General features: G+C 50.5%; 6 protein-coding genes across 6 annotated transcripts; 5 read left to right on the top strand and 1 right to left on the bottom strand.

The window, feature by feature from the left end:
- Positions 1–2,966: 2,966 nt before the first annotated feature.
- On the top strand, positions 2,967–3,933 carry BP01DRAFT_381229 (WSC-domain-containing protein; the record flags this gene model as incomplete). Its single annotated transcript, XM_025577290.1, has 3 exons — positions 2,967–3,288; positions 3,349–3,854; positions 3,910–3,933. The coding sequence occupies 3 exons, from the start codon at positions 2,967–2,969 to the stop codon at positions 3,931–3,933; spliced, it is 852 nt and encodes a 283-aa protein (XP_025432782.1).
- A 2,834-nt stretch (positions 3,934–6,767) lies between these two features.
- On the top strand, positions 6,768–7,445 carry BP01DRAFT_268548 (flavin reductase family protein; the record flags this gene model as incomplete). The annotated part of the gene is made up of 2 exons (XM_025571366.1): positions 6,768–7,070; positions 7,155–7,445. Coding segments are annotated over 2 exons (594 nt in total), but the record flags the coding sequence as incomplete, so codon positions are not given.
- Positions 7,446–13,933: 6,488 nt separating this feature from the next.
- On the top strand, positions 13,934–14,500 carry BP01DRAFT_355191 (uncharacterized protein). The gene has a single exon (XM_025574627.1). It carries the CDS (start codon positions 14,313–14,315, stop codon positions 14,478–14,480), a length of 168 nt encoding a protein of 55 aa, XP_025432780.1. The 5' UTR covers positions 13,934–14,312; the 3' UTR covers positions 14,481–14,500.
- A 2,520-nt stretch (positions 14,501–17,020) lies between these two features.
- BP01DRAFT_372685 (C2H2 finger domain protein) lies at positions 17,021–18,187 on the top strand (the record flags this gene model as incomplete). The annotated part of the gene is made up of 5 exons (XM_025576747.1): positions 17,021–17,146; positions 17,205–17,230; positions 17,299–17,406; positions 17,462–18,011; positions 18,068–18,187. 5 exons carry the CDS (start codon positions 17,021–17,023, stop codon positions 18,185–18,187), a joined length of 930 nt encoding a protein of 309 aa, XP_025432779.1.
- A 1,124-nt stretch (positions 18,188–19,311) lies between these two features.
- On the bottom strand, positions 19,312–21,374 carry BP01DRAFT_414741 (uncharacterized protein). Its single transcript, XM_025579077.1, has 3 exons — positions 20,706–21,374; positions 20,318–20,636; positions 19,312–20,252 (listed from the first exon to the last, which is right to left on the bottom strand). Exons 1-3 carry the CDS (start codon positions 20,975–20,977, stop codon positions 19,509–19,511), a joined length of 1,335 nt encoding a protein of 444 aa, XP_025432778.1. The 5' UTR covers positions 20,978–21,374; the 3' UTR covers positions 19,312–19,508.
- A 272-nt stretch (positions 21,375–21,646) lies between these two features.
- On the top strand, positions 21,647–24,045 carry BP01DRAFT_422197 (gamma-glutamyltransferase family protein). The gene is made up of 4 exons (XM_025579557.1): positions 21,647–22,129; positions 22,197–22,215; positions 22,284–22,633; positions 22,709–24,045. The coding sequence occupies exons 1-4, from the start codon at positions 21,965–21,967 to the stop codon at positions 23,993–23,995; spliced, it is 1,821 nt and encodes a 606-aa protein (XP_025432777.1). The 5' UTR covers positions 21,647–21,964; the 3' UTR covers positions 23,996–24,045.
- The last annotated feature ends 328 nt before the right edge of the window (positions 24,046–24,373 follow it).

The raw sequence follows: 24,373 nt of genomic DNA, 5'->3' as shown, positions 1-24,373 counted from the left end.
GCATACGAAATTGATTTCTCAGCGGATGAACAAGAATCGAAGTTCCTCAGATGTGAACACACGAAGTATTGCCCGTTCTTCCCGTCTGGTGTTGCCCTGCAAACCGTACAGATGCTGTTTCTGGGTTTGTCTGCCAAAAATAGACCGTGATCGTGGTCCACTACCTCGAGTGTTCATACCGGCATGAGATCCCCCAGGTTTGTGCTGTGAAAGTGAGCAGGCTGCGAGAACGACCTGCGTCCGGAGGCTTTGTTTGGATATCAAGCACCAGCCAACCCTAGGGCTGTTAACAGGCTGGCGTTTTGTCTCCGCGCGTGACAGTCAACATGCCTTAGAACCGCTATTCAGCACGCTGCATACCATTGAGAAACCATCTGGTTGAATTCCCGTTACGGCAGGCCGGCGTGGGAAAACAATCAAACCGAAGAAAGAGGCTTCTTAGGCTTCTTACGTGCAATTTACCAAATCAGTACGGATCCCGGCCGAGTGGTATAGAGGGGGAGATTTGACGTGCCGCAGGCAGATTTGCTGCTCGAAACATTTGAATGAAGGATGGGCATGGTATGTAAGTTAACTATGGGGTTATTGCGATGGTGGAGCAACTTGATCCCATCAACCTCAGAAAGGCCCAGACCTCACCCTCTATGACCATTCTGATTTTTAGCTCTTTGGCACTTACGATGACAACTACAATGCTTTGAACTAATCTCGAGAAGCCAGGGTGCGGGTGTTCATCATTGACACTTGGCAGGCAGATAGTCTGGCGATGGGAAAAGTTCGGAATGGCGAACATCGACGGACGGGAATAGTCTAGGGTTGAGGCTAGAGCATTTCTCCACTCCACTCCTCCTTCCTGCGCTTTGCCGAAAGGGTGCAAGGCTCGAAGGAGTCAGGGACTATTTGACCTTAGACCATCATTCCATTGGTGGCTAAGGGGCATCTAGGATAAAAGAGGCCTAGTGAGAGGACTAGTAAGTGAGTCCCTGATCTTTTGGTTCTCTTTCCCCTTGCCGGCCGGTGGTGGCCTCGCTCTCTGGATTCCCACCTTAGGCTTGCTGAATTGTCGATTTCTCGGTAGCACGGTAAGTTATGGAATGTCCGGCATGGCTGACTCAGCCGTAACTGTCAGACAGACCTCTGCCCGTCTGACAAGAATGTGGTGGGAGAATTTGCGATGGAAAGATGATCGTACAATTACCCCAGGAGTTCGAGGCGAGAGGAGGGGTTTTCAGTCAACACCGCCACCCACGTATCTTGGGGAAATATTCGCCACAAGCAAGGAAGACAGCGATAAAATATCCAATCCAGTGGTGTGCCGAATTGTCTAGCAGAACCAGTCAGGGACTTGCCCTGTACTATAAATATACTCGAGGTCGGACGATAATCGGAGTAAGACATGGGCGGAGTCACACGTCCGGGTCAGTTAGTGGCGGTGATGGGTTGTTTTGCCTGGTGGATGAGCATGATCGGACTTACCATTAAGGTGTGTGTCATCGAAGTATTCAATATTGTAGCTATGCATGGAGGTCGACAGCACACGTTAGTTATTCAGTTATTTCAGATATTCAGTTATGCAGATTGCATAGGACCTGAAGAAGAGCAGAGGAAAGTGGTAAGTTATCTGGAGTACCGTGGACCACTGGATGTTCATCCGTTTCAGCGCAGGCGGAAAAGTGGATTCGCACATGCCAGTCTCCGCCCGTGTTTGACCCAAAGCAGCAAAAAGTGGGAGCTGCCCCTGGACCCTCTATGCACTCATTCGTTCTTGACGCGGGATGATTTCAGTTCGACCTCTTCCTTTCCACTGTGCCCTGTACCTTTCCAGTTACTGCAGCAGGCATGTTGTGATGATCTCTTCCCCCCCTAGCCTGTCAGTGCGTCGCTTAAGGGCCTTTTGCTTCCTCCACTCTTTCTCTTCTCCCCCCCCCTCTCCCCCCCTTCCAGTTTCTTGCCGCCCAGCAGCCCAGCAACAGCAGCAACAGCAGCAACAGCAGCAGCAGCAGCAGCAGCAGCAACAGCAATAACAGCAGAACTAGCAATCCAAACCACCTAATCTAACTAATCATCAGACTAGTTAAGTCAGTCACGCTCGCTTTATTCTCCGGAGGAATCGTTGAACTTCCTCGTTACTCTCCTTCATCCCCTTCTGCTTATTGCTGGCTGGCTTGCTTGCTTGCTTTTTTTGACCCTAGACACTCGTTTGCTCTTGTGGGCCCTGCACTACTAACTACTACTTACTACTACTACTATTGCCTTTCTGCCCCCATTCACTTGTCTCTCGCTTTAATATCTCAATTCACTCAATTGCTCCTCAAGGCTTCACAGTCACACGTCGCTTTCTAGACGCAACATCGGACCTCGACGCCTTCGTATAGCCGTTATTCCGCTATTTCCCTTCCCCCGTCCGGTCAAATTTTCCGTTTCCCCCGATAGCCCTCCCTTCAAGACTACACTATCGAGGACCAATCCGCTCATTTATTGACTCGGGGCGCTCTCGACCCTGACTGCTTTCCCCCTGCCTGAGCTACCCGCTCAGTTGCCCACTAAACTCTGTCCAACATTCAGAAAGGGGTGCTTGAAACAACCCGTTTCTCAAGGCCCTTGTCTTCCCCCCGCCAAGGCAGACATTACACACTCTTTCTATCGCTTGCTTCACTCTAGCCCTCCTCTGCGCCCATCATCCCCATCGGGGTTCAACTCTTGACAAGTCGAAAATACGTTGCATTGTGCCTTTCCCCGGCAGATCGCAGTGACAAGCAGCGCGCCCCCCCCCGCCCCCCTCAAAGATCTTACAGAACACGGGAAGCCGAGACTCCCCCGACTTTTGAAACATCTACCGCGCTCCGGAAAGGGTTACGCAGGCCGTCCCTTTTGCTTCGTTCATATCAATTATCCGCATCCAATCTTGTGTGTTTGGAGCAGGTGTCCAGTCGTCCATTTCAGCCGCGCATCGTTATTATCTTATCATGTCCATCACGAAACTCCTGACTCTGCGGTCGGCTCTTGTGGCCTCGGTCCTCTTCCTAGCTGGCCATGTGCCAACGACAGCTGCCTATGACGAAGTTTACAACGGGTGCTACTCGAGCTCGACGCCCCTGATTGACCAAGGATCCTATACGTACCAAAGTAACGGGTATTGCCAGAAGTTGTGCTTGAAGGACAACTATGCCGTATTTGCGCTTCACAACAAACAAGACTGTCTCTGTGGAAACGAACTTCCGGCTGCCGCAGACAAAGTATCCGATGATGAATGCAATCTGTCGTGTGCTGGCTGGCCATCGGTCATGTGTATGTTGTCTTTCCCATAGGCGAGGCTCTTCTGTGTTTCCATGCTGACTACTGGTCTAGGTGGTGGTTCAACCACATATTCGGTCTATCTGACAGGTATTGAGGACGACGTGGATAACTACTCTTCTTCGAGCAGTTCTTCTTCCAGCAAGAGCACCGACGGCACGTCGACGTCGACAACTCAGACACCAACGGTCCATGCCGTTACCAGTGGCGGACAGACGGTCTATATCACAGAAGCTCCTGCCACCCACGCCGCCGCCGCGAGTGCTACTCAACCTGCAAAGTCGAAAAGCTCGAGTGCGAATACTGCTGCGATCGCCGCAGGTGTGGTTGTTGGAGTAGTCGGGCTATGTGCACTCATTGGTGCTGGGTTTTTTCTCTGGCGGTTCAAGAATCGCAAATCGGTGGAAGCGCAATATCGTCGCAGTGTTGGCATGGACGGTTACGGACAGCCCATGGCACAGGGCAGCGACTCCAGATTCGATGGTGACTTCATGGCTCAAAAGCGGCAAAGCAACGGCAGTATCGACGACGACCAGGACTTCTCGCGTCGTATCTTACAGGTAAGCTCTATCCGGTGATGACGGTACATATGTGTGAGGCTAATTCAGTCCGAAGGTAACCAACCCTGATCGTCGCTGAGTGCGATGCCTTCTACCAAGTCATCGCGTACTTGCACCACCTGTGCCACTTTCCTCCTGCCGATTAACACCCCTCTCGCTTGTCATCTTGGTTCTTCTATGAAAGCACTTCTTTCTTATCAATATTCCCCTTTTGCCCGGCCATTTAGCGACCTTGTGATCTCAATATCAGAGCATGTCATCAGACACCATTTCACGTCCTCATCAATCGTGGACTCCGATGGCCCGTACCAGATTGTCCCCAGTGGCGACACGACATTAGTGCCCTCCCGCTCCTGAGGGGTAATTTTTTTTCCCTGAAAAGATGCCACTTCAGGAGCACTGCGGGGACGTCCTCACGAAATGCATAGGTTTGGCTACCCAGATCTGATGCGCCCTCGGCTTGATAACACCGACATGTCTATCAAGGTTATTTGTTGTATTCTCCTTTCTTTGAACTGGCGTTTGAATGGTTCGTATCGTACGTTGACTATCTCTCCTTGTGGACGGATCTCGAGTTTATACTTTCTGTTTCGTCTGTTGACACAAGGGTTCGGTGCTCCTGTCTTGACGACGCGTGGACTCGCTGCGATGCGTTGTCGTTGTTCTTACCAGCTGTAGATTCTAGAATGATACGGGACAGGGCAGGGAAGGACAGGGCGAGTCGAGTCTTCGTAACTAATGTGAGGATGAATGGATATATCATGCGCTTTTCGATCCGTGTCGGTGAGACGTAGGTTGCTGACTCATTGCCAGAACCATGCTTAAATCCGCGTCTACTTTGTTAGCAGTCGCGCTTGTCATGGGTCCTGTCATGCCCCCATTTATGTCTAGCCTTGAATGTCTCCAGGAAAGAAAGGAAGTCACGGCCCCGTCACTTAAAAAGCTCAAACCTGCCCCTTCCTACCGCTGTTTGCACCTTTCGCAAACTGTCGTCGACGAATTGAAACTTATATGACATCCATATATCACACCCGTCTGCATACCGCCCATGGAAAGATAGTCTGTCGCTGGACATCGAATAGTTCAGATGGTGGAGTGCGTGGTGGGTTTGTAGTAGGAGTCTGGTTGCTTCATGTTTGAGACTTTAGTGGGTCGATATTAGTATATTGTATCGTCACAGCTGGATGTATGTAGAGTAATATATCGCATCATCTTCACGTGTGGACTTTTGTAAAGTAATATCATACTTATACACTAATGCGTTGTGGATCTCTACTTCTACAAACAAACATCAACTTTTGAAGTCTTCTCTCACACCTGGAAGGAGATATTGTCTGTCTCCCTCTCACGTTCTCATTCTAAATGCTCTTGCTGATATGTCATTCGTTCACCAGAAATGGATGGATGAACAGAAATGGGTGATTTCGCTCTGGCCAAGATTACTATAGCAAGAGGTACTCCACCACAAGACTGTTAGTACCTTAGTTACTGTGGACATATATCCAGCCCGTGTAGTCGGATACCTACAACTTAGAATCAAAGTGTATAAGTTACACCGTCTCGGTACTTAGCGTCATCCCCTAATCCACCGGGCCATTCCTGGATGACAAGAACCAAAATCTCTATCCAGCCACTCTCCAGCCTCAACATCCTAATCCCCGGAGCTCCAGTTCGGAGTTTCTCGGGTCGATCTTTTCTTACTAGAAAGAGAAAGAATGGGAAGAATGTGGTGGTGGGAAGAGCGTCACTCGCGACTTCATTTGCGTAGAATATATATATACTACTGCATACAGTACGTTTACTCGGCATAATTTGCTCTAAATGTGAGGGTCGGGTGTTTTAGATGTGGCTTTGGGCGGCCACGGATACTGTCATAACCATTGTGTATATCTCCTCGAATGTCGATCTATGTGTGTACTTCAATTTTAAGTTTCCTAATGTGGAGGGAGAGAGAGAGAGAGAGAGGTAAAATCCCTGTGCGACAAGCACTGTGTTGTCTGTCCAACTTCCCACGGGTACGGTAATTTTCTGCGTTCTTCTGCCTCTACTCGAAAGTGCAACGGCCTTCTTTCATATGGGAGCTCATTACCAAAATGAACTACAAACGTGCTTGTTTTCGATTGGATCTGTCGAGGTGGTGAATGAAGAGATTGAGGAAACGGGTATAAGTATATACTATACATAATCCCAGAGATCACTCTCTACTCCATTCATCTGGCACATCAAAGATGCCCTGTCCACATTCTGTCAAGAAGGCAGTCGACCACCTTTCACTGTCAAAAAATCATCTATGATGAAAGAGGGCACAGAGTCAAGACACGATAGAACGAACTTCTTAGGAGCACTATCTACTCCGAGACCACACGCTTTTATGATAGACCATAACTTACGACTGAGGGGGATGACGTCTCGACGCGCCTTCCCCAACCCTGTACTCCGTAGTTGTAGGAGAGATTAAAGACATCTTCAAAGGCATGGAAGTCACGGGACTCCGCCTATGCGGGGAAGACGTCACCCCGTCTGCCTTTCTTTGTTCTGCGCGGACCACGCGTCCACGAGTTCCGTATAAGACTGGCAGTTCGAATTGGGTTAAACCACCCCAGTTCCCGCAGCAAGCGTTTCTTCCAACCAGGGCCTTCTTCTTTCGATGGCAAGCCAGCTCGCGATAACCTACGACCTACTACCGTTACATTCACCACGACTTCCAACATTCTAGCACAAATGCCTCTCAAGCGGGTATCAGGAGACAAGCGAAGTGCAGGAAAAGGGGAACCAACTAGACCGCTAGGCCTGAGTCCACGCCGCTCTAGCAAGAGGCCTAGATGGCATCTACAGCAGAAGAGCCTGGAATTCCTCGAACAGGAAAAGGATCAGGATCAGGACCAGCTCAACGATCGGAGCCAATTCATCCCCTACCCAACGCATAAAGTCAATCGTCTACTCGAGCCTGGGCCTGTGGTCCTCGTCACAACGGGGTCTCTGGCCGATCGGACGCACAACATCATGACAATGGGCTTTCACATGATGATCCAGCATGAGGAGCCAACACTGATCGGCGCATGTATTGGCCCGTGGGACAAGAGCTTCGATAGCCTGAAGAGAACCGGCCAATGCGTGCTTGCAGTACCGGCAGCGGAGATCCTGCAGCAGGTAGTTGATATTGGCAACTGCAGTGGCGAAACAGTTGATAAGTGGAAGACATTCAAAATGATCCCGGTGGAGCCGCCGGAATCGCCGTTACCGGCAGACACCGATCCAGAATCTGGAGATGGAGAGGAAAAGGGGCAAGCTTACATCAAGCCAGATAAGACGGCGCATGCGCCTCTGGTTGGTGGGGAATATATCATGGCCAACATCCAATGTGTAGTTCATGATCGAGCATTGGTGGCAACTTACAATCTGTGGGTACTGCGGGTGGTGCGCGCATGGGTCAACAGAGACCTCGACTTGGATTATGGACAATGCAATGAGCAATCAATGGAGAGCGGTGGTGTTGGTGGTGGCGGGAAGAGGCAGATGAGGATGGTGCACCATCGTGGGGACGGAAGATTCGTGGTGGATGGAGCGGAGTTTGACCTGAGACACAGGATGATCAAATGGGAGGAGTTTCAGGACTAAGCCAGTCAGAAAAAACTAGGTTTCATCCCTCATGGTTGAGTCATGGTGCCTTGTCTCAGATATCTCTTTGCACACAGGCTCACAGCGCGTTCCTGGACCCAACATTAGCAGCCACCTGTGGCTGGCCAGTACATCCAAGGAATTATGCAGGTGAGATATACTATGACAGTCCAAGTATTTCCCCGATCAGCACATTGTGCGAAACGTCTAGAACAATATCTCTGTTGGTATAGTCAGTCTCAGTAGCGGCTTCGCACAGCTGGTCAGCAAGCGACGGACCAACATGTTGGTTTGCAGAAGCTTGTGTTGGTGACCCTCCCTTTTTTCATCACTTGTATAATGCTGGTGAGGTTTGATAGGATGTTGATCTTGCTTGATCCGAAGATTTTTAATATCGGATGCATTCACACAGTTGGCCTCACGGGCGCTTCTAGCATTCCTGTTAGCAATCTTGTCTCAAGAATTGACTTGTTTGGCTGCGACCTCGTTGGTTTCTCTGCGCTGAGATGATGGTGAAGGAGAAAATCGGTGGTGGCAGAGCTTGCAAGTGTCATTGCTGATACTGATACTTTCGTGTTCAAGAACGCACCATGATTGCCCCCAGAACTCGAGCCCTGGACACGTGGGGCAGGATAAAACACCATCCATACTCGTTCAAGCATGCACACAGCGAGGTACGAGAGAGTCATTGACAGATCAACCCGCCAGCCTCCAACCTTTTCTAAAATTGGCATTAGTTCGACGTTAGGGCTATTACTTGGGGCTGTCATACATGGACCAATGCACCCGTTCACGGGGGCGAAAATACCTCTGGCGAACAGCAATAACCAAGATCATGGCGGTGCAAAGATATGGCAGAGGTGGAATGTTCCTTCAGCCGACGGGACCACTATTTGCCAGCAGCATGGCTGTGGGCTTGGTGAATGCCGGATCGAACGACCTCCTTACTGCAAATGGATTGCCAGACACGCCTTGATGTCAGGGCATCAGCCTCTTTGCAAACAAACGACCAGGGTAGAAGTGGAGTAACATCGCATTGTTGCGATACAGATACCGCGACCAGAGTCAAGGCCATGTGGCCGTGCTCAACCGCATGGCACCCCTGTCATGGGGGCGGAATAACAGGCCTCGTGGCCCTATAGCATGTACTCTGTAAATTGTATAGGTTAGTTAGGCGCGAGGGGTGCAGTAGCTCATAAGCTACGACATGCAGGTGGACGTAACTGGCTCATAAAAGCGCCTCGTGTAATATGTAGAATCGCGTGTAGAATGTTCGAAGCAGTATGGAACATCATCTCCTGGCCAATAACACGAAAAACGACCTACTGAGTCGATCATCTTATCCCATTAACCGGGCGATACTATCACGAAATGCCCCCCTTCGTGTCGGTGGAGGACGCTTGCTGACTGGGGCAGCAAGATTTTTCCAATTCGGGCTCAGTAAGACCTATGAATTCGTTTGGTCAGATTTAGTTATGAAGCACGCTGTGATCTGGTGAGGCATACAGTACTGAGACTATTGACACTCATGAGAAGACAATCTATGGCCCCTCGGAGCCCGAGCCTATACGAAAAGGTGATGTACGGCAAGACGTATAGCCTGAGGGACCTCAGCCTGTCATTTGAGCGGGAACGGCCAGCGGGGAAGCCCGCCTGTCGAAAAAGAGCAGGTCTACCGTGCATATCTGGAAAGTGGGAGATGTATCTGAGCGAGAGCGCCTTGACATTTGCGGTGTCGATCACAGACGGCCTCGGCCGTGACCAATTTTTACCGTCCCTGGTTCGTAGTTGACCCCACCTACCATTGCAATGGCAGAGGCTGATTCGTCGGTTCGTGAATATCGACATGGCCTATTCTTATCCAACATCCGTTCGAGTGGGCCCCTCATGATTGTATGGAGCTTCCCAACGTACGGAGTAAGAGGCTCGCGAGCGTCGTAGACCCATAGGACGGGTCAAGCATGCAGGCCAAACTGGACGAACTCAACTGGATTGCTTGGCAGTGGGGTAGTATAGTGTAGGGGTTGCTAGGACCTGAAGGGGGTTGGTATCAACTGTCGCTTATTACCGTGCAGTCAGGGGGCCTGAAAACGAGGCATGAACAGCACTAGCACGTAGTTAGTGAGTGACTAAAACTAGTGTGGTGGAATGGATGATTCTTTGTGAACAAGGGGAATTTAGGTACTGCCTCCCCGTCCCGAAATTGCTCTTCGAAAGTAGCGCTTAGCTACCATCAGCAGTTCAGCATAGGCTGAGTGTCCACTGTCTGGGTGTCCCTCAACCGAGTCGCTAGCGTGGGTGACTTAGAACGTTAGCTGCAGCCCTGGTCCTTAGTGTACAGTACGTGCTGAGCTCGTCACGCAAAATACAGAATGTCATGGGTGCTGCATGCCTGACGGATGAATTCCGTTCTCAAGTGAGTGAAAGGCAGTGCGGCATTAGCGACTGGGTATCCACATTCCCAAAGGGTAGGCCGGAGCAGTAGCCGCCAAACACAGGATACCGTCCACTCTTCGACTTTGTATTGTACGACTCCACTGTAGATGGACGAAGTACTCCGTAAAAACGTCGGCTGGAGACGGAGATCGACAATGGCTCTTTCTTCTCGATCGGACGGCCCCTCAGTGCGCCCTCCGAATTTTGAGCCTCTTCTTCCACCACCGCCCGAATTCCTGGCTCGACGAGCTGATTTGTGACTATGTCTCGTACTGAGAGAATGATAGTTAAATTAAAGTCATTAATAAACCACGAAATAGCTCCAATAACACCCATATCAGGGATGCTCTTTCGTGCATGAGACTAATTGCAGAGAGAGGTAAAAGTGAGAGTAAGATTCATGGCTTCGACGACGCTCCATGACGACAGAGGAACAAACAAACGAACAAACAGGAACCAGGGGTGACGGGTGGGATTACCTAAGAAGCCAAGAACCCAAGACAGCCTGAGGCAAGGCAGACTCGCTTGGTCTGATAAGCCTTTAGCGATCTTCCCGGACCATAGTCGATGATGAGCCCCCCTTTGTGTATGGGTGTTTCAGGGTCGCAGATTGCCTTTGGGGCCTCTGAAGGTGAGATGGAATCACTGGCCCTCTAACTAGTTGTTGGTACTTCATGCCACCTGGATGGATGTTCGGCACCTGCAGGATCAGCCCCCCGAGATTACTGCGGATCACCACGTTTTTGCTCTCCCTCTACGTCGTTGACCAGAGTCCAAGAAAATTGTAGTCCCTGTTGGACAAATGCCGTTAAGATCCTTCGAGGTAGGCACTGTCCACATGTACATACAGCAGAAGGAGTTGTCAAAATCCTCCCTTCCTCCGGATCCAGCCGAAGCAGAGGAAGCAATTCAAGGGAACAGGATCAACTTGCAGTTTGCTAAGAGATTTGAAACGTAGATCCTCCGGGAGCCCTGACAGTCCTGAGCTTTTGTTGGCGTTACGGAGGAAGTCTGTCGTCTGAACAACATCGCCATGCTAAGAAACTTTGTAGACAACAAGGCCCCGGCCAGGGCGGAAACCGGGGCAGTTTCTGGCTCCGGCGGTACGAGACCCCCGCTGCTGCCGGAATCCACTGCCCTGCCGAGCCTCCGATCCATTTTCCTTATTTCTCCAGCCCAAGGGTAGAGGTCCGCACTGGATGAGAGGTTCAAGGTAGGTTGCTCGAGAAGTGTTCCTGATTAGGCAAGAGACTGACAAATTCATGCTTCCAGTAATGTACACCTGGTCCACCACTGCACAGTCACCTTTCTCCGGACTCGACTCGGAGGTTTAAAGAGATATGATGTTTGTACTGCATGTACTTGTGTATGATCCAATAATGACTTGCAGGTTGCACGTGTGCAAGGGAGCTGTTTCACTGTCATATTGTTTCAGCGACCGAGCCTGTCGAAGGCCTCGCATGGGTTTCTGCAAAAGGAATGACTCGCGAAGGGTCGGTGTGTTGTAATTTGCAACAAGTCGAAAACCAGACAAATTATTTCGGGCCGGGTTTAGGCTGGACTGAAGCCGGGTGCAACAAATCTCTCACCTGGTTGAGCGTAGCTCAAGTGGAGAGAAGGAGAGGGAGTAAGGCGCGCCCATGACACGCCATGACAGGGCCTCGATCAATCGGCGGATGGAGATCAAGTTACCGCTAAGAACAACCAGTACATACCATACTGTACCTACCACAATACACAATACTGTCTCGGCCGTGGCCTCCGAGTCTTCGCCCGTCTCGATAATATGAATATGATTCATGTTACGAGGCATGATCAATAGATGATAAGTTAGATTGATGGTGGAGGTAAACAATAAACCAGAAAAGGACTCGGCCGTAACCCCGGTCGGTCCTTTCCAGTTATTAAGTGAGTTCTGACTTCTGAGGCCTTTAATTCTACTTTGATTACTGATGGCTTCTACGATGCTACTCTCTCTCCTCTACACCTAGGCCAGTCGTTCTTGTTCCTCCTTCGTTTCCCCACAGGAAGGCCACGTTGTTGCTGACACCACTAACTTTCCACCCTTGTTTTTGATTTCTTATTTGTGTGCCGCACAGGACCGGGATGTGCCGCCAGTGAGCCCGATGATGGCTCTGTGTGTCTGTGGTCAGCTATAATTAGTGTCAAACCTGCTTCGACAACTTGGCATCACGTCTGCATGGGCAACACAAGGGTCATTCTCTACCGTTGACCATCTTACTTTGCAGCTGTGGTGTAGGAACCCGGGTTGCGCAGCCCCAAAGTCAGACTTCTAAACACGAAACACACATTTGCTGAGAACCTCGAATGCAGCGAGGAATACCCTGAACAGGCACTGAGGGAGGAAAGGGGCATGATCCCCCTCTCCATTGCCCCAATGCCACGCTTTGAAGGATCATCATCCCGGCATCGGGTCCCCTGCCACGTGAAGTAGACTTTCTAGTGTGCAGACATCCAAGAGTGATTAATTAATTGAATGAATGAATGAATGACGGATGGTGTCATACCCATGCACTCGGTTCCCTCCCATTCCGGGCCTGAGGCACTGTTCGCTCGAATCAGGTTAATCGCTAAGCCGCCTCCTTGATCGGCTAGCGACATTCTTTAGTTGACTAATGTATTTGTCAACAGTGCACCATCGTCAACATGGAAACCAATGCACTCTACTGTAAGATCGAGTCAAATCTCGGAAGAAAGAATGGCTTTCGTTGAGTAACAACACCCAGCAACTGGAACATGATATTCCCGCCTCCAATTGTTGTCCGTTTGGGCGTGTTGACCGACTGGTGCTTACTATGGAGTATAGAGCAATGCAGTGTGGCGGCGGCAGAACGACCAAGTAGTACCGTCATATCACTAGCTGGTTCTTCAACGGCATGTTCGCCAGGGATATGCGAGTCTCTACTGATAAACCCCCCCACCTCCCATCTACTCAGGTCAATTCCCGAGTCCTTGAAGTCCTCCCCGGCCATCTCGTCTTCATCATTGGTCTGAGATGCTCTGTGTTCGCTTTCTGACGCACGTCACGTTGGTCCAGACGATGCACGATGTCATCGACTAATCGTTTAGCCCGAGTCGAGCAGCAAACAAGGATAAGCACATTGTTCTCGAAGCACAAGGCTCAATCAGCGCGGTACGAGGTGCAGTTGATCCTCGACATGAAAGAAGCTAGAAGTTCAGTTGGATTCAGGAAAACCAGACGGGGGCAGGGGTCAAGTCCATGCTCCCAGTCTGTCTGATGGATGTATCATTTCCCCGAAACGGAGAGAGGGAGGGGATGAGGAGAAGCCTGTCTCAACGCCCCACTGGCTACAGGGCTGGAGGTCCTCGTCATTGGTACCGCGATGCTACTAAGCCACCTTCCTCCGGTGCACCTTGTGCATGAATGCGCATACCACGCTCTTCGACGTACCTGCTGTAGTGTAGTAGTCACTAGATACCGAAGTGTCGAACAACCGGCATTCTTCCATCTCATGCTAGAACCACAGTCAGACTAATCATAATTCACGATGGTCTCTGCTGTGTGACAAGGCCAAGAAACCAACAGTCTACCTACACAGACCTCTTGTCGAGATACTGCAAGCTGAACCTACTTATTATTCAGGAAGCCAGTCTAGGAACTCTAATTCTTCGTCAGGCGTCCAGCTTGTATGGTAACGCTCGCGACCGTATCAAACATTCTTCAGACTCCAGTTGCTAAGTCTTCCTCCCGTTGTCTGCAGGCCCGATAAGGGCTCTGACCACCGCTTCTACCAAATCAAGGGGCGTAACGAAGGCGCGAGGAGTGCGCCCTGCTTGGTCGACACAATTTCCCCCCCCCCTTCTCCCAACGGACAGCAAGCAATCTAGGTCAATCTACGGAAACACGCCGATCGTCCAACACGTGGTTGTGTGACCTGGGCCTCTTGCGGCTTGCCTGATCCCCTCTATAATGGATGTCTCTATAATGCCCGTTCTATCTATCTCATTGGGACAATTTTTCATTGTTCCCTAGCCCTTGCAATCGCGACCAGTTCAACGGGTGCCAAGAGACGTTTTGGACGTTTGTTCACAACAGAATCCCCATATACCTTGACAGTGCGACCCCATCGATTGCCATTGTCATAACAGCGTTTAACTCAGAATTCTGCTTGGGTGGGATAAGTGACGGGTTAACCCGACCCTACGCTGGGTACTAGAAGCGAGGAAGCCGGACGATTCAGCCGGACCATAGTTTTCACCTGCCATCATCCCACCCCCTTTCCCAGGTTTTTCCCGCCCAATTCGCAGTCTAGGTAAGTAGCAGATCACTGAACGAATGTGAGAACCGCTCATGTCACGCGAATAAACTCCAAGACGATCTGAATGGTCGAAGGGCCCACTTAGTTCGATGGTTAGTTCGGGATGGGATCTTGGCTGGAGTGGTCCGTGGAGCTTCTGTTTAGCTCTCTAGGCCTGTTGACCTTGGCCCTGGCCGCTCGTACCCTCATTTCCAGTCATGATTCAGCCCAGGGCGGAGAGCAAGCTCCAGTCCCCAGTGTGGATCCCTTGAGGCTTGGACGGAAAGCCTGAAGTTGATTGCTACGTGAGGGCCGGAGAATGAGCGAGAGCCTCCATGAGTCGTTATCGACCAGCAATTGTTTACATACTAGTGTCTGATACCTTCGCTACCTTTACTCTGTACGCTACACCAGTACCTGCTAAGGGCCTAAGGCTAAGCAGAGGGGGTAAAGTGGGGGTGTATCTCTTTCCTCCCCCCTCCCCCCCCTCAATCCTCAGGAATGATGACAGTGAAGTGCCCAAGAGACGCTTAGCACTAGTCCACGCGAGCACACCAATCAGAAGACTCAAATCCCCAACATTCTCTCCGTGTGTTCATTGGACTTTTGTCGTCTCTTCTTCACAACTTTCATCCATCACCATCCAGCAACCCTTCTCCCCATTCCCCTCGTCCAATGGCTATGCTAGAGTTGTCTCTTCGTCGTCGATATGGCCGGAATCTTAATTGCTAAGATCAGATGGAGCTGCTGAAGACCCCTGCTACGTGCGAAAACTTCAGGATGTGGTAAGCCCTAAGACAACTAATCAAGACATGTCAGCTTTCTGCATGAAATCAGTCCGGTATCTTCCTGATTAGACTCGTGGACAGAGCCGCGAGCCGGTTAATCAATCCGAAAAGTGTATGGCATGAGGGTGGATGGCGAAGTTCATATTGATTGAGATTAATAATTATGGCTGTTATTAGTTACTACACTCCCAACGTCCGCATTGTGCGGGTATGAATATTATTTTGTGAACTATATCCTTCTTGTCCGGGAAATAGATTGACCCATGGGATCCATGGGTAGGATCCATGCGATTCTCGATCGGAAAAGCCATTTAATTTTACTAATTGTTTTTTTCCCTTTGGATCCTTCCCCCCCTCCCCTCCCCGTTGCCTCGTGGCGGCGGGAGACGATGATAATGGCGAGTTTAGATGGAGATCGAGCCAGTGGGTGGAACTTCCTTCCTGCCCACCGAGCAATCCCCCGATTGTACCGTTGTGTTGTAATTTTACTGAGTTGGACTGGCTGGACAGCCATTGAGTTATCTGGGATAGCTGGGTGGTAGTTAATGAGTGATACCAACTACATACCAACATCGTAATTTATCGCATGGGCTGTTCGTTCCCCTTTCTCTTTAGTTACTAGTATTCTTTCCCTCCCTCTTTATTCTGCTCTCTCTCCGCCAATCCCTGCAGTGCGCCTCAGCCGCACGCCCAGTCTTCGAAGCGTTGGTTTGTTGCCCGCTGCAATTTGCGGACTGCTTCTTTCGCTGGAAGATGATGCTGATGCTGATTATAATGATGATGGTGTTCCATGGATTTATTCTCATTTGTCATTTGGCGTTAACTTTTGGTTGTACAGCACAGGACTTATCCTCCTCCCATAATCCCTACTGTTGTTTCTTCACCACTTCTTATCGACGGTGTCGTTCCTTTCTTCCCCCCATTTTATTTTCCGCGCCGTTAAATATGGGACAATTGGAATTAATCTGATCCTTTCGACTTTGGAAACGAGGATGGGTCGATCCCGTAAATTTTAGTTACCCACTCGTGGTGTCCCCAGTAGCCAACATAGCCATAGTGGCTAAACCCAGTATGATCACCCTTGATGATGATCAAGAACTGCTCTTCTACTCGCTTACCTCCGACAACTCGGGACTAGCCACCAGCTGCTGGTTACATTCGACTAAACATTTTCGTGCAGGTGTGCATCATTTCTGATTTTATTTTATTTTCCTGAGGATCTGGATTGGGATATATACTTTTAGAATTTATTTTCCTTGATTTTAATTTTGATTTTATTTTTCATACTTAATTATCTTAATCACGAATCATTATTCTATTTTCTTTCCCCTTCTCCTCTTTTTCTCTTTCCCCCTCCCCCCAATGTAAACACGGCGATCTTTCGGGTACCGTAAGTAGTAAGTAAGAAGTACACTTAGCCGCATTGGGAGAATCTTCTATAAGTCACATATCATCTCTGCATGTAACTATGCCATTCTCACCCTGTTGGACTCTTCTAAGCCTTCTGATTCTTCTTCTGATTCCCTTGTCTAAATATCGCTTCGTTTCAGATCTTGACGTTTCTTTTTTCTTTTCCGCATCTCACTGCCTCCTTCTTGATTAGCAGATGCGAGGCATTTCTCCCCTCTCCCCCCCCGGTCATCATCAAATCAATTGACTCCTAATCTCACTACACTACACTATACTACACTACACTACCCTTCTGGCCCGTTCCCCAATTTTACTAGTATAGCTGCACCACAGCCCACCTCACTCACGACCCCCAAATCTCCACACCAATAGCTCAACCTCACCCGTTCCTGACAAGTCTGGGTCCTGTTACAGAATGACCAGGGGATCATCTCCTTCAGGAACCAGAACTATATCTATGACCCAGTCGCCGGCTGACTCTCCGTCTATCCTCAACTCTCCACGCGACTCTCTAAAACCAATTACTCCTGACCATTCTCATCTCAAACACCAACAGCAACATCAGACCCTTCCTACGAAGTCTTCTTCTATCACTGCCACTACGAATTCGACTGCTGGCCAAAACAATATCACCATGCGCCGAAGCACTACTCAAGCGGAGATTCCTCTCCCCATCACATACACTCCTACGACGCATCGCATCAGCAAAGCGAAGAAGGGAAAGCGCGTGCACGCTTGCGAGTACCCGGGATGCAACAAGGTCAGTCTATACTTCAACACATATCATAATGAGCTTCGACTGACATTGGCATTAAAAGGTTTTCACCAGAGCAGAGCACAGAAGGTACTTGATAATACCAAGTTGCAGTACAACCAGCTCGAGGTTTTCATTTACTAACTTCATCTGCGCAGACGACATGAGTTGAACCACAATCCCGAGGCACTCTACCGGTGCGCTCACCTCAACTGCAAGAAAGCATTTCACCGCCCTGACTTGCTCTCACGCCATATGGAAAGACAGTAAGTTGCCTTCCATGTTATATGTCATCCAGTCACCACTAACGCAGAACCCTAGCGAGCTCGAGGCCCAGATGGACAGCACCGCACAGTGGCAGCGCCAGAACCGCACTTCAGTTCTACCTGAGGTCTATGTGCCAGAATGTGCACCGGTCAACTCTCACCCGACTCCTTACCTCACCGTCGCTCAGCCCCAGAACGCCATGTCTGTTGGGTCGCTTGTTGCACCGGCTATCCATCCCGACTTTACCAACGATTGCAGTCTGATGTGGAACGGAGTCGATTTGCAGTCCGCGCCCCACACCCCGTTGTACCAGGGTCCTCACATTCACGAGTCAATTGAAGACAGTCGCTTCTATGCTACCCCTGACACATGCCCGTCTCCGGTCTCGGATGGCTCGCTGTCGGTTCATTCCTACTCTCGATCTCCTATGGTGTCGACGCCCGTTACCACAGTCGATTCCTATCCCGAAAGCATTCTTGAGCACGACTTGTCATCCTCGCCGATTTCCATGCAGTCGCGGATGGGCTGCTGGGAGCAGCAAGACATTAGCTTGCCATCCATGAGCATGATGCCCATGCCTCTCACCGAGGGTCTTCTTCAGCCAGTATGTTGTTAACCGGGTTCACACTTCAACCTTCGCAACTAACATCATTTTCCCAGTCCCTTCAATGCGCCTACCCCTCGCCTAGCTGGTCAACGCACAGCCTGAACTATGACGAGCATGTGCTACCGCCTGCCGCCTTGCCTCCCAACATGGGCTGGAAGTCCTGGACGATGTGAGAGCGCGCACGAGAAGCACGAAGTAATGACCACAATCCATGAGACCCGATCCTCGCCTGATTCCTAATCTGGAGGGCTTATCAACCATGCTTGGGAGATAAATCCCGACTGAAATCAACCATCGAAATGTCTAATACGCAAATCAGCGCACCCGACGCGGCCAATTTTTGTATTCGAAGCGGGAAACAGAACGCCTACAGCAGAAAACCACCACAAAAAGACCCAAAAAAAGGAGGCAAAAGGAATAAAGCAGCCTCCACAAAATACAACCAAAAGCCAAATCTTGGAAGAATCTTTCGCCAGAGATGGAATCACAAAAAACCCCTCTTGCCCCCTCCCCAACCTCGAGAACCCTTGCGAATTCCTCTCTCCCTCGCCTACCATCAGAGCTGTTTGATTAGACTCGCGTTGGCTTCCTCACTGCACTTTATCTCCGTATCTCACCTATATCTTCTTTGTTTTTGTTTCTGCATGATCCTATTTCTTCTTCTTTTCTCTTCTACCTCTTCTCTATATACCCAATTTTGTGAAGTCTTTTTTCCTCCTCCTTTGTTCAATCAGTTTTTGCTTTTTTCACTATCTCCTATGTCTACTGATCCTATGTCCTCTAACTGGTTGATGCATTATTGAGTTATGCTATATCAAGTCAAATGCGTGGTGTTTTGATGTAATTTGGGGATCTTGTCTTTTCTTTGGTGAAGATCTTCCATGCTCCTGTTTCTCAAGTCTCTTTCGATCTGTATAACTACTCTGTATATCTAGCTTTAGACTTTCCTATTGGAATCGGTACATAAATAAATACATCATGATCTTGCAACACGTGCCCCCTTTACCTTCCCTAGTTCATGGTAGCTTTTCGGAGTATACTAGAACTGTTATCGGAGTGAGTGGTTATAGAGCTACTAATGACTTCAATTGACGGAAAGCTGAGCGGTAACGATGTGATTGGTCTGGCTTAAACCGCAACACGCGGTGGTGCTGAAGCCTGCAGTGGCTGTGCAATTTGAGTTGGGTACCTTAGTACTAGGCCGGTGCTTTTGGTGTCATACCTTGAGAAACACAAGGAAGGGGTCCAGAAAGGGTGACATGATGGTTAAACTTCGTTCTATGTTTAGCGTAATAGTCCTCGGGTCGAGAATGCACTAGCTTGGTGACAGGGACAGGACCACAGCATTTCTTTTGAATACATAAGGTATACTTCGACAAATGAGTTTTGAGCGAGTAGGTATTTTGGACTCGACGGAGGTCTACTCATCCACCTACCTGAATTGGTTAAGAATGTCGATGTTTTCTTCGACTGGGAGCCAGTAGTACGTACCCTTTAGGGCGATTGCACCTCACCCTTGGCGGGAATGACTCTCCAACACCAACCACACCAACTACGATGCTCTCCCTTCTCTTCCCTCGTGAGATACTCGCCCGTCTCCCTCTCGTCCTCATGCTCCACCACACAAGCTCCTACGACGATCCTCTTCTTGGCCTTCTGCTTCACCCTGCCCCCGATTCCGATGATTTCCTGTCGGAAATACCCCGGTTCGTCCTCCTCACGGTGGTCCCAGCTCTCGATGGTTGTGTGTCTCGGAGGACTATGGGCATGGTGTATGCGATGCTCATAGTAATGACTGTAGTCGGGCGGGCTGCCCCCCGATGCTTCGTCCGCTTCGCACTCAACCTCGAGTTCGATCTCCTTGGCCGCGAGACAGTGTTCTCCTCGGCCGCATTTGACTCCTTGACAGCCCTCACCAATTCCCGTGCCGAGACCCCCCAGGTAAGTACTGTACCGGGTGCGCCAGGTCCAGACGCGACGATAGGTGGTATCATTGCTGCGGACGCGGTGCCCGCATTGCTGGCAGAGCCAGATCGCTTCGTAGCAATCGCATGGGGTGCGCTGGATAGCAACGGCTGTCAGTTTTGGGTGGGTTGGTGATGTGTCGTGGGCGGCCGCATTCTGGGAAGAAGGCAATGAATCGATTAAGTCGGTTAACGGGGCTGTTCTGCAAGTGGTACAAAGACGTCGGATGCGGTTCTTGTACATGTTGCTGGGGGGAGGCTTAATGGTGCAGTTCTGCAGCGAGCCTGCGTCAGTCCAGCAACCATAAAAACGATTGAGAATGAGTACTCAAAGCATACCCGACACACCACTTTGGAGCATCGACGACACTCCGCAACCATGTCTCGAGCGCATTTGGCGACCTTCCCCGTGGTGATCCGGCCCGAGACCCTTGCATACTGACTCAGTAGCTGCAGCACGGACTTGACACTATCAGGAATCGCTGTTCCGCTGTCGAGCATATCCGAGACGGTCTCGACGTATTCATTCTCACAGCGCAAGGTCTGTTTGATCAACTGCGAGCGATATGGGGCCATGTTTGCATGAAACTGCCGACAGGTCCTAGAGAGCGCATGCAAAGTGTTTAGGTCGACTGCTCGAGCGATTTCTTTGATGATCCTGGATGGCGAGTCAGCATAACATCAGGAACCAGACACCCAAGTAGCCTGGCCCAAGAGTAATCCATACGGATAGCAGCTCAGAGCGGCTGAAAAAGCACTTCGGTTGGGCACATATTGTGGATCGTCGGGTTTGACTGGAGGAATGTGTGATGAATCGGCGGGTTGACTGAGAGCCGCAGACACGTCCGTCGAGGGACATGGTCGATCGACATTGATCGCCGGTGACTTCGGCAACAATGGCTTTTGAGGTTCCAAGCAAGGATGCAGGCGATTGTCGGGGACGCGAGGAAATGTAGGCGTGTTGAACCCGTCGTGGTCGTAGTCAACGAAGACAACCATTGTGAAGATGACGGCAGAGGTACGAGGAAGCGGGGCATCCGAACTTGGCCCAGACTCTGGTTTTCAGCGAGCAAGGGTCCCGTACAGGAGCAGCTGGGTTCGTTAAGTTGCGGAGTCTTTGTCTAGCAAAGTCACGGCAGTCTTCTCTGTTTTAAAAAAAAATCTCGCGGACTCCCACCAAGGGTTGAGAGTGGAATGACACGGCTGGGAAAGATCCAGCTCCGTTCTTCGGCGCGGGGCAACCAGGAGCTGGGCGATGACTAGAGAAAAGTGGTTCGTCTCGGCGATCAAGGAGCCGTAGCGGTAGCTCTCTGGGTCTGATCGGAATATCAATTGCAAGGAGAACCGGCGAAGGTGGAGAAGAAAAGGAGACTATCTCTGAGTAGGTATGAGTCTTCTTCAAACAGATGCGATCATATCAGATCCTCGTCTTATCTTTCCAGCTGGCGGGCAAGTCCTTAACGCCTGCCTTTCTGTGAAGGTCATGCTATACCACGTGATCAATACCCCTCATTCTGCAACGCCTGCAAACAAACTGTTTGCTCAACTTCAGAGAGATTTCAGGGAAAGTCAGGATAGCATCTCTTCATCTCTGCAACACTGAACCACTGTACCACGAATTATCTCAATTGCTGAAAAAAAAATGGCAGCCACGGCCACCATACTCCGGTTGTACTCGCACAGTACTCCAACAGGCAGGATGTCTCCCTCCGATAAGATAACACTTTCGCCCTCCGGCAACAGTTGGAGACTCCCCTCACTCAGTGGGGTGGGTATCTTCGTTACGCTCTTATCCTCGGCATGGCCTAATCTACCAATAGTCCTCCGGCCAATATTGGAGACATATCGCTTCCGCTAGCTTCTCCATCCTTCCCTTCCTCCGTATAACAAACATCGGTCGTATCCTCAGCTGCTAAGTACTTTGAACGCCAATTGCAACCCTTCTCCTCCCTCCCGCCCCGAATCTCGACCCTCTTCGTCATAACAATGCCACTCAATTCCAAAGCCATCTACTCTCGACTCAATGCAGACTTTGCCCCGTTTGCTAGTCGACGGAGTACTGTGCACAGTCTCAAGGGTATTGTGACTTGCACACAACCTCTTGCTGCAGCTGCAGGGCAGAAGATCCTCAGCAAGGGCGGCAACGCTGCAGTATGTTTCCGTCATCATCCCGAACTCTAACCCACTACCTGCCAGTGCTAACCTCCAATACGCACAGGACGCTGCAATTGCCGTAGGTCAGTGACTTTGATGACCCCAGGTCTGCACATGAATGAAGGACTGACACAGACATCGGTGATAAAAGCCGCCGCATTGAACATAACTGAACCCTCTTCCACTGGCATTGGAGGTGACATGTTCTGCCTCTACTACGATGCCAAGACGAAGAAAGTACATTCCATCAATGGCTCTGGTAGATATCCTAGCAGCGCAACGCTGGAGAAGGTTCGAGAGGACCTCAAATTGCGCCCGGGCGATTCGGGCAAGATTCCCATGACCAGTGTCCTTGCAGCCACGACTCCGGGAGCCGCTGCAGGTTGGGTCGACACATTCGAGAAATTTGGTAGTGGGAAATTGACGTTAGAGGATGTCTTGAGTCCTGCAATTGAGCTAGGCGAAGAGGGATTTCCCGTATCTGAATTGGCGTCATTCTTCGTAAGTCCTTCCATCATTGACTTTTTATGGTAACTACTGGATAAATGGCATTGGCATGGCTGATCGTCCAAACAGTGGCATGAAAGCGAGCACCTCATCCGTGCTGCTTCTCCCAATTTCAGCGAGATGCTTAAATCTGATCAAACGGCTAAAGACGGCTGTCGTAGCCCTCTGGCGGGAGAAATCATGCGCAACCCAACCCTCGCTCAAACATTCCGCTCCCTAGCCGCCCACGGCAAGAAGGGCTTCTACGAGGGCCGCATTGCCGAAGAAATCGTCAAGGTCGTCCAAGACCTGGGCGGCTACATGACGCTAGACGACCTTAAGTACCATGCCGAGGTTGGAAGCCAAGAAACAGAAGCTATCTCCCTGAAGTTCACGGGCCAGGGAATCGTCTCCAAGCAAACCCCCGGCACGACCGATGAGACTAACGAAGGCGTCGAGATCTGGGAGCACCCGCCCAATGGCCAGGGCATTGTCGCCCTCATGGCTCTGGGAATCCTTGAGGAGCTCGAACGCACCGGTAAGATCCCGGTCTTCGAAGAAGCCCAGCACAACTCCGCAGAATACCTTCATGCGGTCATTGAGTCTCTCCGGATTGCCTTTGCCGATGCCTCGTGGTGGGTCACGGATCCAGACACCAACAAGATCCCCTCCCAGGAACTGATCTCCAAGGCCTACCTCGCTGAGCGAGCTAAACTCTTCAACCCAGACCGAGCCTCTGACATCATTGATCACGGCAGCCCCGCCCACAACCACTGCGACACGGTCTACTTCTCCGTGACGGACAGCGAAGGGAACGGCATCTCCTTCATCAACAGTAACTACGGCGGCTTCGGCACCTGCATCATTCCCAAGGGATGCGGGTTCACCCTCCAGAACCGCGGAGCCAATTTCTCTCTGAATCCAGACCACCCGAACGTCTTGGCCCCGGGGAAACGGTCCTACCACACCATCATCCCGGCTATGGTCACGAACAGCTCGGACGGATCGCTGCATTCGGTGTACGGCGTGATGGGCGGCTTCATGCAGCCGCAGGGCCACGTGCAGGTGCTGTTGAACATGCTAGCGTTTGGGTACCACCCCCAGGCGGCACTGGATTCCCCTCGGATCTGCATCGCCGCAGGCGAGCGGATCCCTGGGAAGAGCGTAGACCGCACTGTGTATGTGGAGGAAGGAATTACTAAGGAGGCAGTCGACGGCCTGAAGCGTCTGGGCCACGAGGTGAAGGTCCTAAAGGGGTGGGAGAGAGGCATGTTTGGCCGAGGTCAAATCATCCGATGCCACTATGATGAGGGTATACTGATCTACAGCGGTGGAAGCGATCTACGAGGCGACGGGCTGGCGATTCCGATTGTGTAATCGCGTTATTCTGGGACTTCAATATATTCGGTGAAAAGGTCATGAATGTGACTGCTGCTTTTCGAAAGAGTATACAAACGTACAAGTAAACATGTCTTACAGGCAAGACGATGGATCGAAAAAGAGGACGTTGTCAGGATACAACCGGAGTAATCATGACCGAAAAATGGGGGTGCTCGCTTCTACGAGTGACATAACGAAGACAATGAAGCAAAAACCAAGCAGACAATGCCGCATTCCTTATGCTAAACCGTCAAATGCATGCTCAAGAACATTGAAATGGAAGGAAGAATAAAAACAACGAAAGGGGAAAGGGGGTTTACAAGAAGAGTAATATATAAATGTATGGGTAGAGCAAGGGGGGGGGGAGGCAAAGAT

The sequence above is a fragment of the Aspergillus saccharolyticus genome (genome assembly GCF_003184585.1).
Source record: "Aspergillus saccharolyticus JOP 1030-1 unplaced genomic scaffold BP01scaffold_9, whole genome shotgun sequence".
NCBI classification, from domain to species: Eukaryota; Fungi; Ascomycota; class Eurotiomycetes; order Eurotiales; family Aspergillaceae; genus Aspergillus; species Aspergillus saccharolyticus.
Note: the sequence above shows the minus strand (reverse complement) of the source record. Positions and strands in the feature narration are given on the sequence as shown.

Coding starts and splice junctions, on each gene's coding strand:
- BP01DRAFT_414741 (XM_025579077.1), bottom strand. CDS start 20,977: ATGGTTGTCTTCGTTGACTACGACCACGACGGGTTCAACACGCCTACA. Junction 20,637..20,705: donor GCCGCTCTGAGCTGCTATCC/GTATGGATTACT, acceptor CTCGCCATCCAG/GATCATCAAAGAAATCGCTC. Junction 20,253..20,317: donor GCTCCAAAGTGGTGTGTCGG/GTATGCTTTGAG, acceptor GGCTCGCTGCAG/AACTGCACCATTAAGCCTCC.
- BP01DRAFT_355191 (XM_025574627.1), top strand. CDS start 14,313: ATGGGATCTTGGCTGGAGTGGTCCGTGGAGCTTCTGTTTAGCTCTCTA.
- BP01DRAFT_422197 (XM_025579557.1), top strand. CDS start 21,965: ATGCCACTCAATTCCAAAGCCATCTACTCTCGACTCAATGCAGACTTT. Junction 22,634..22,708: donor CTGAATTGGCGTCATTCTTC/GTAAGTCCTTCC, acceptor TCGTCCAAACAG/TGGCATGAAAGCGAGCACCT.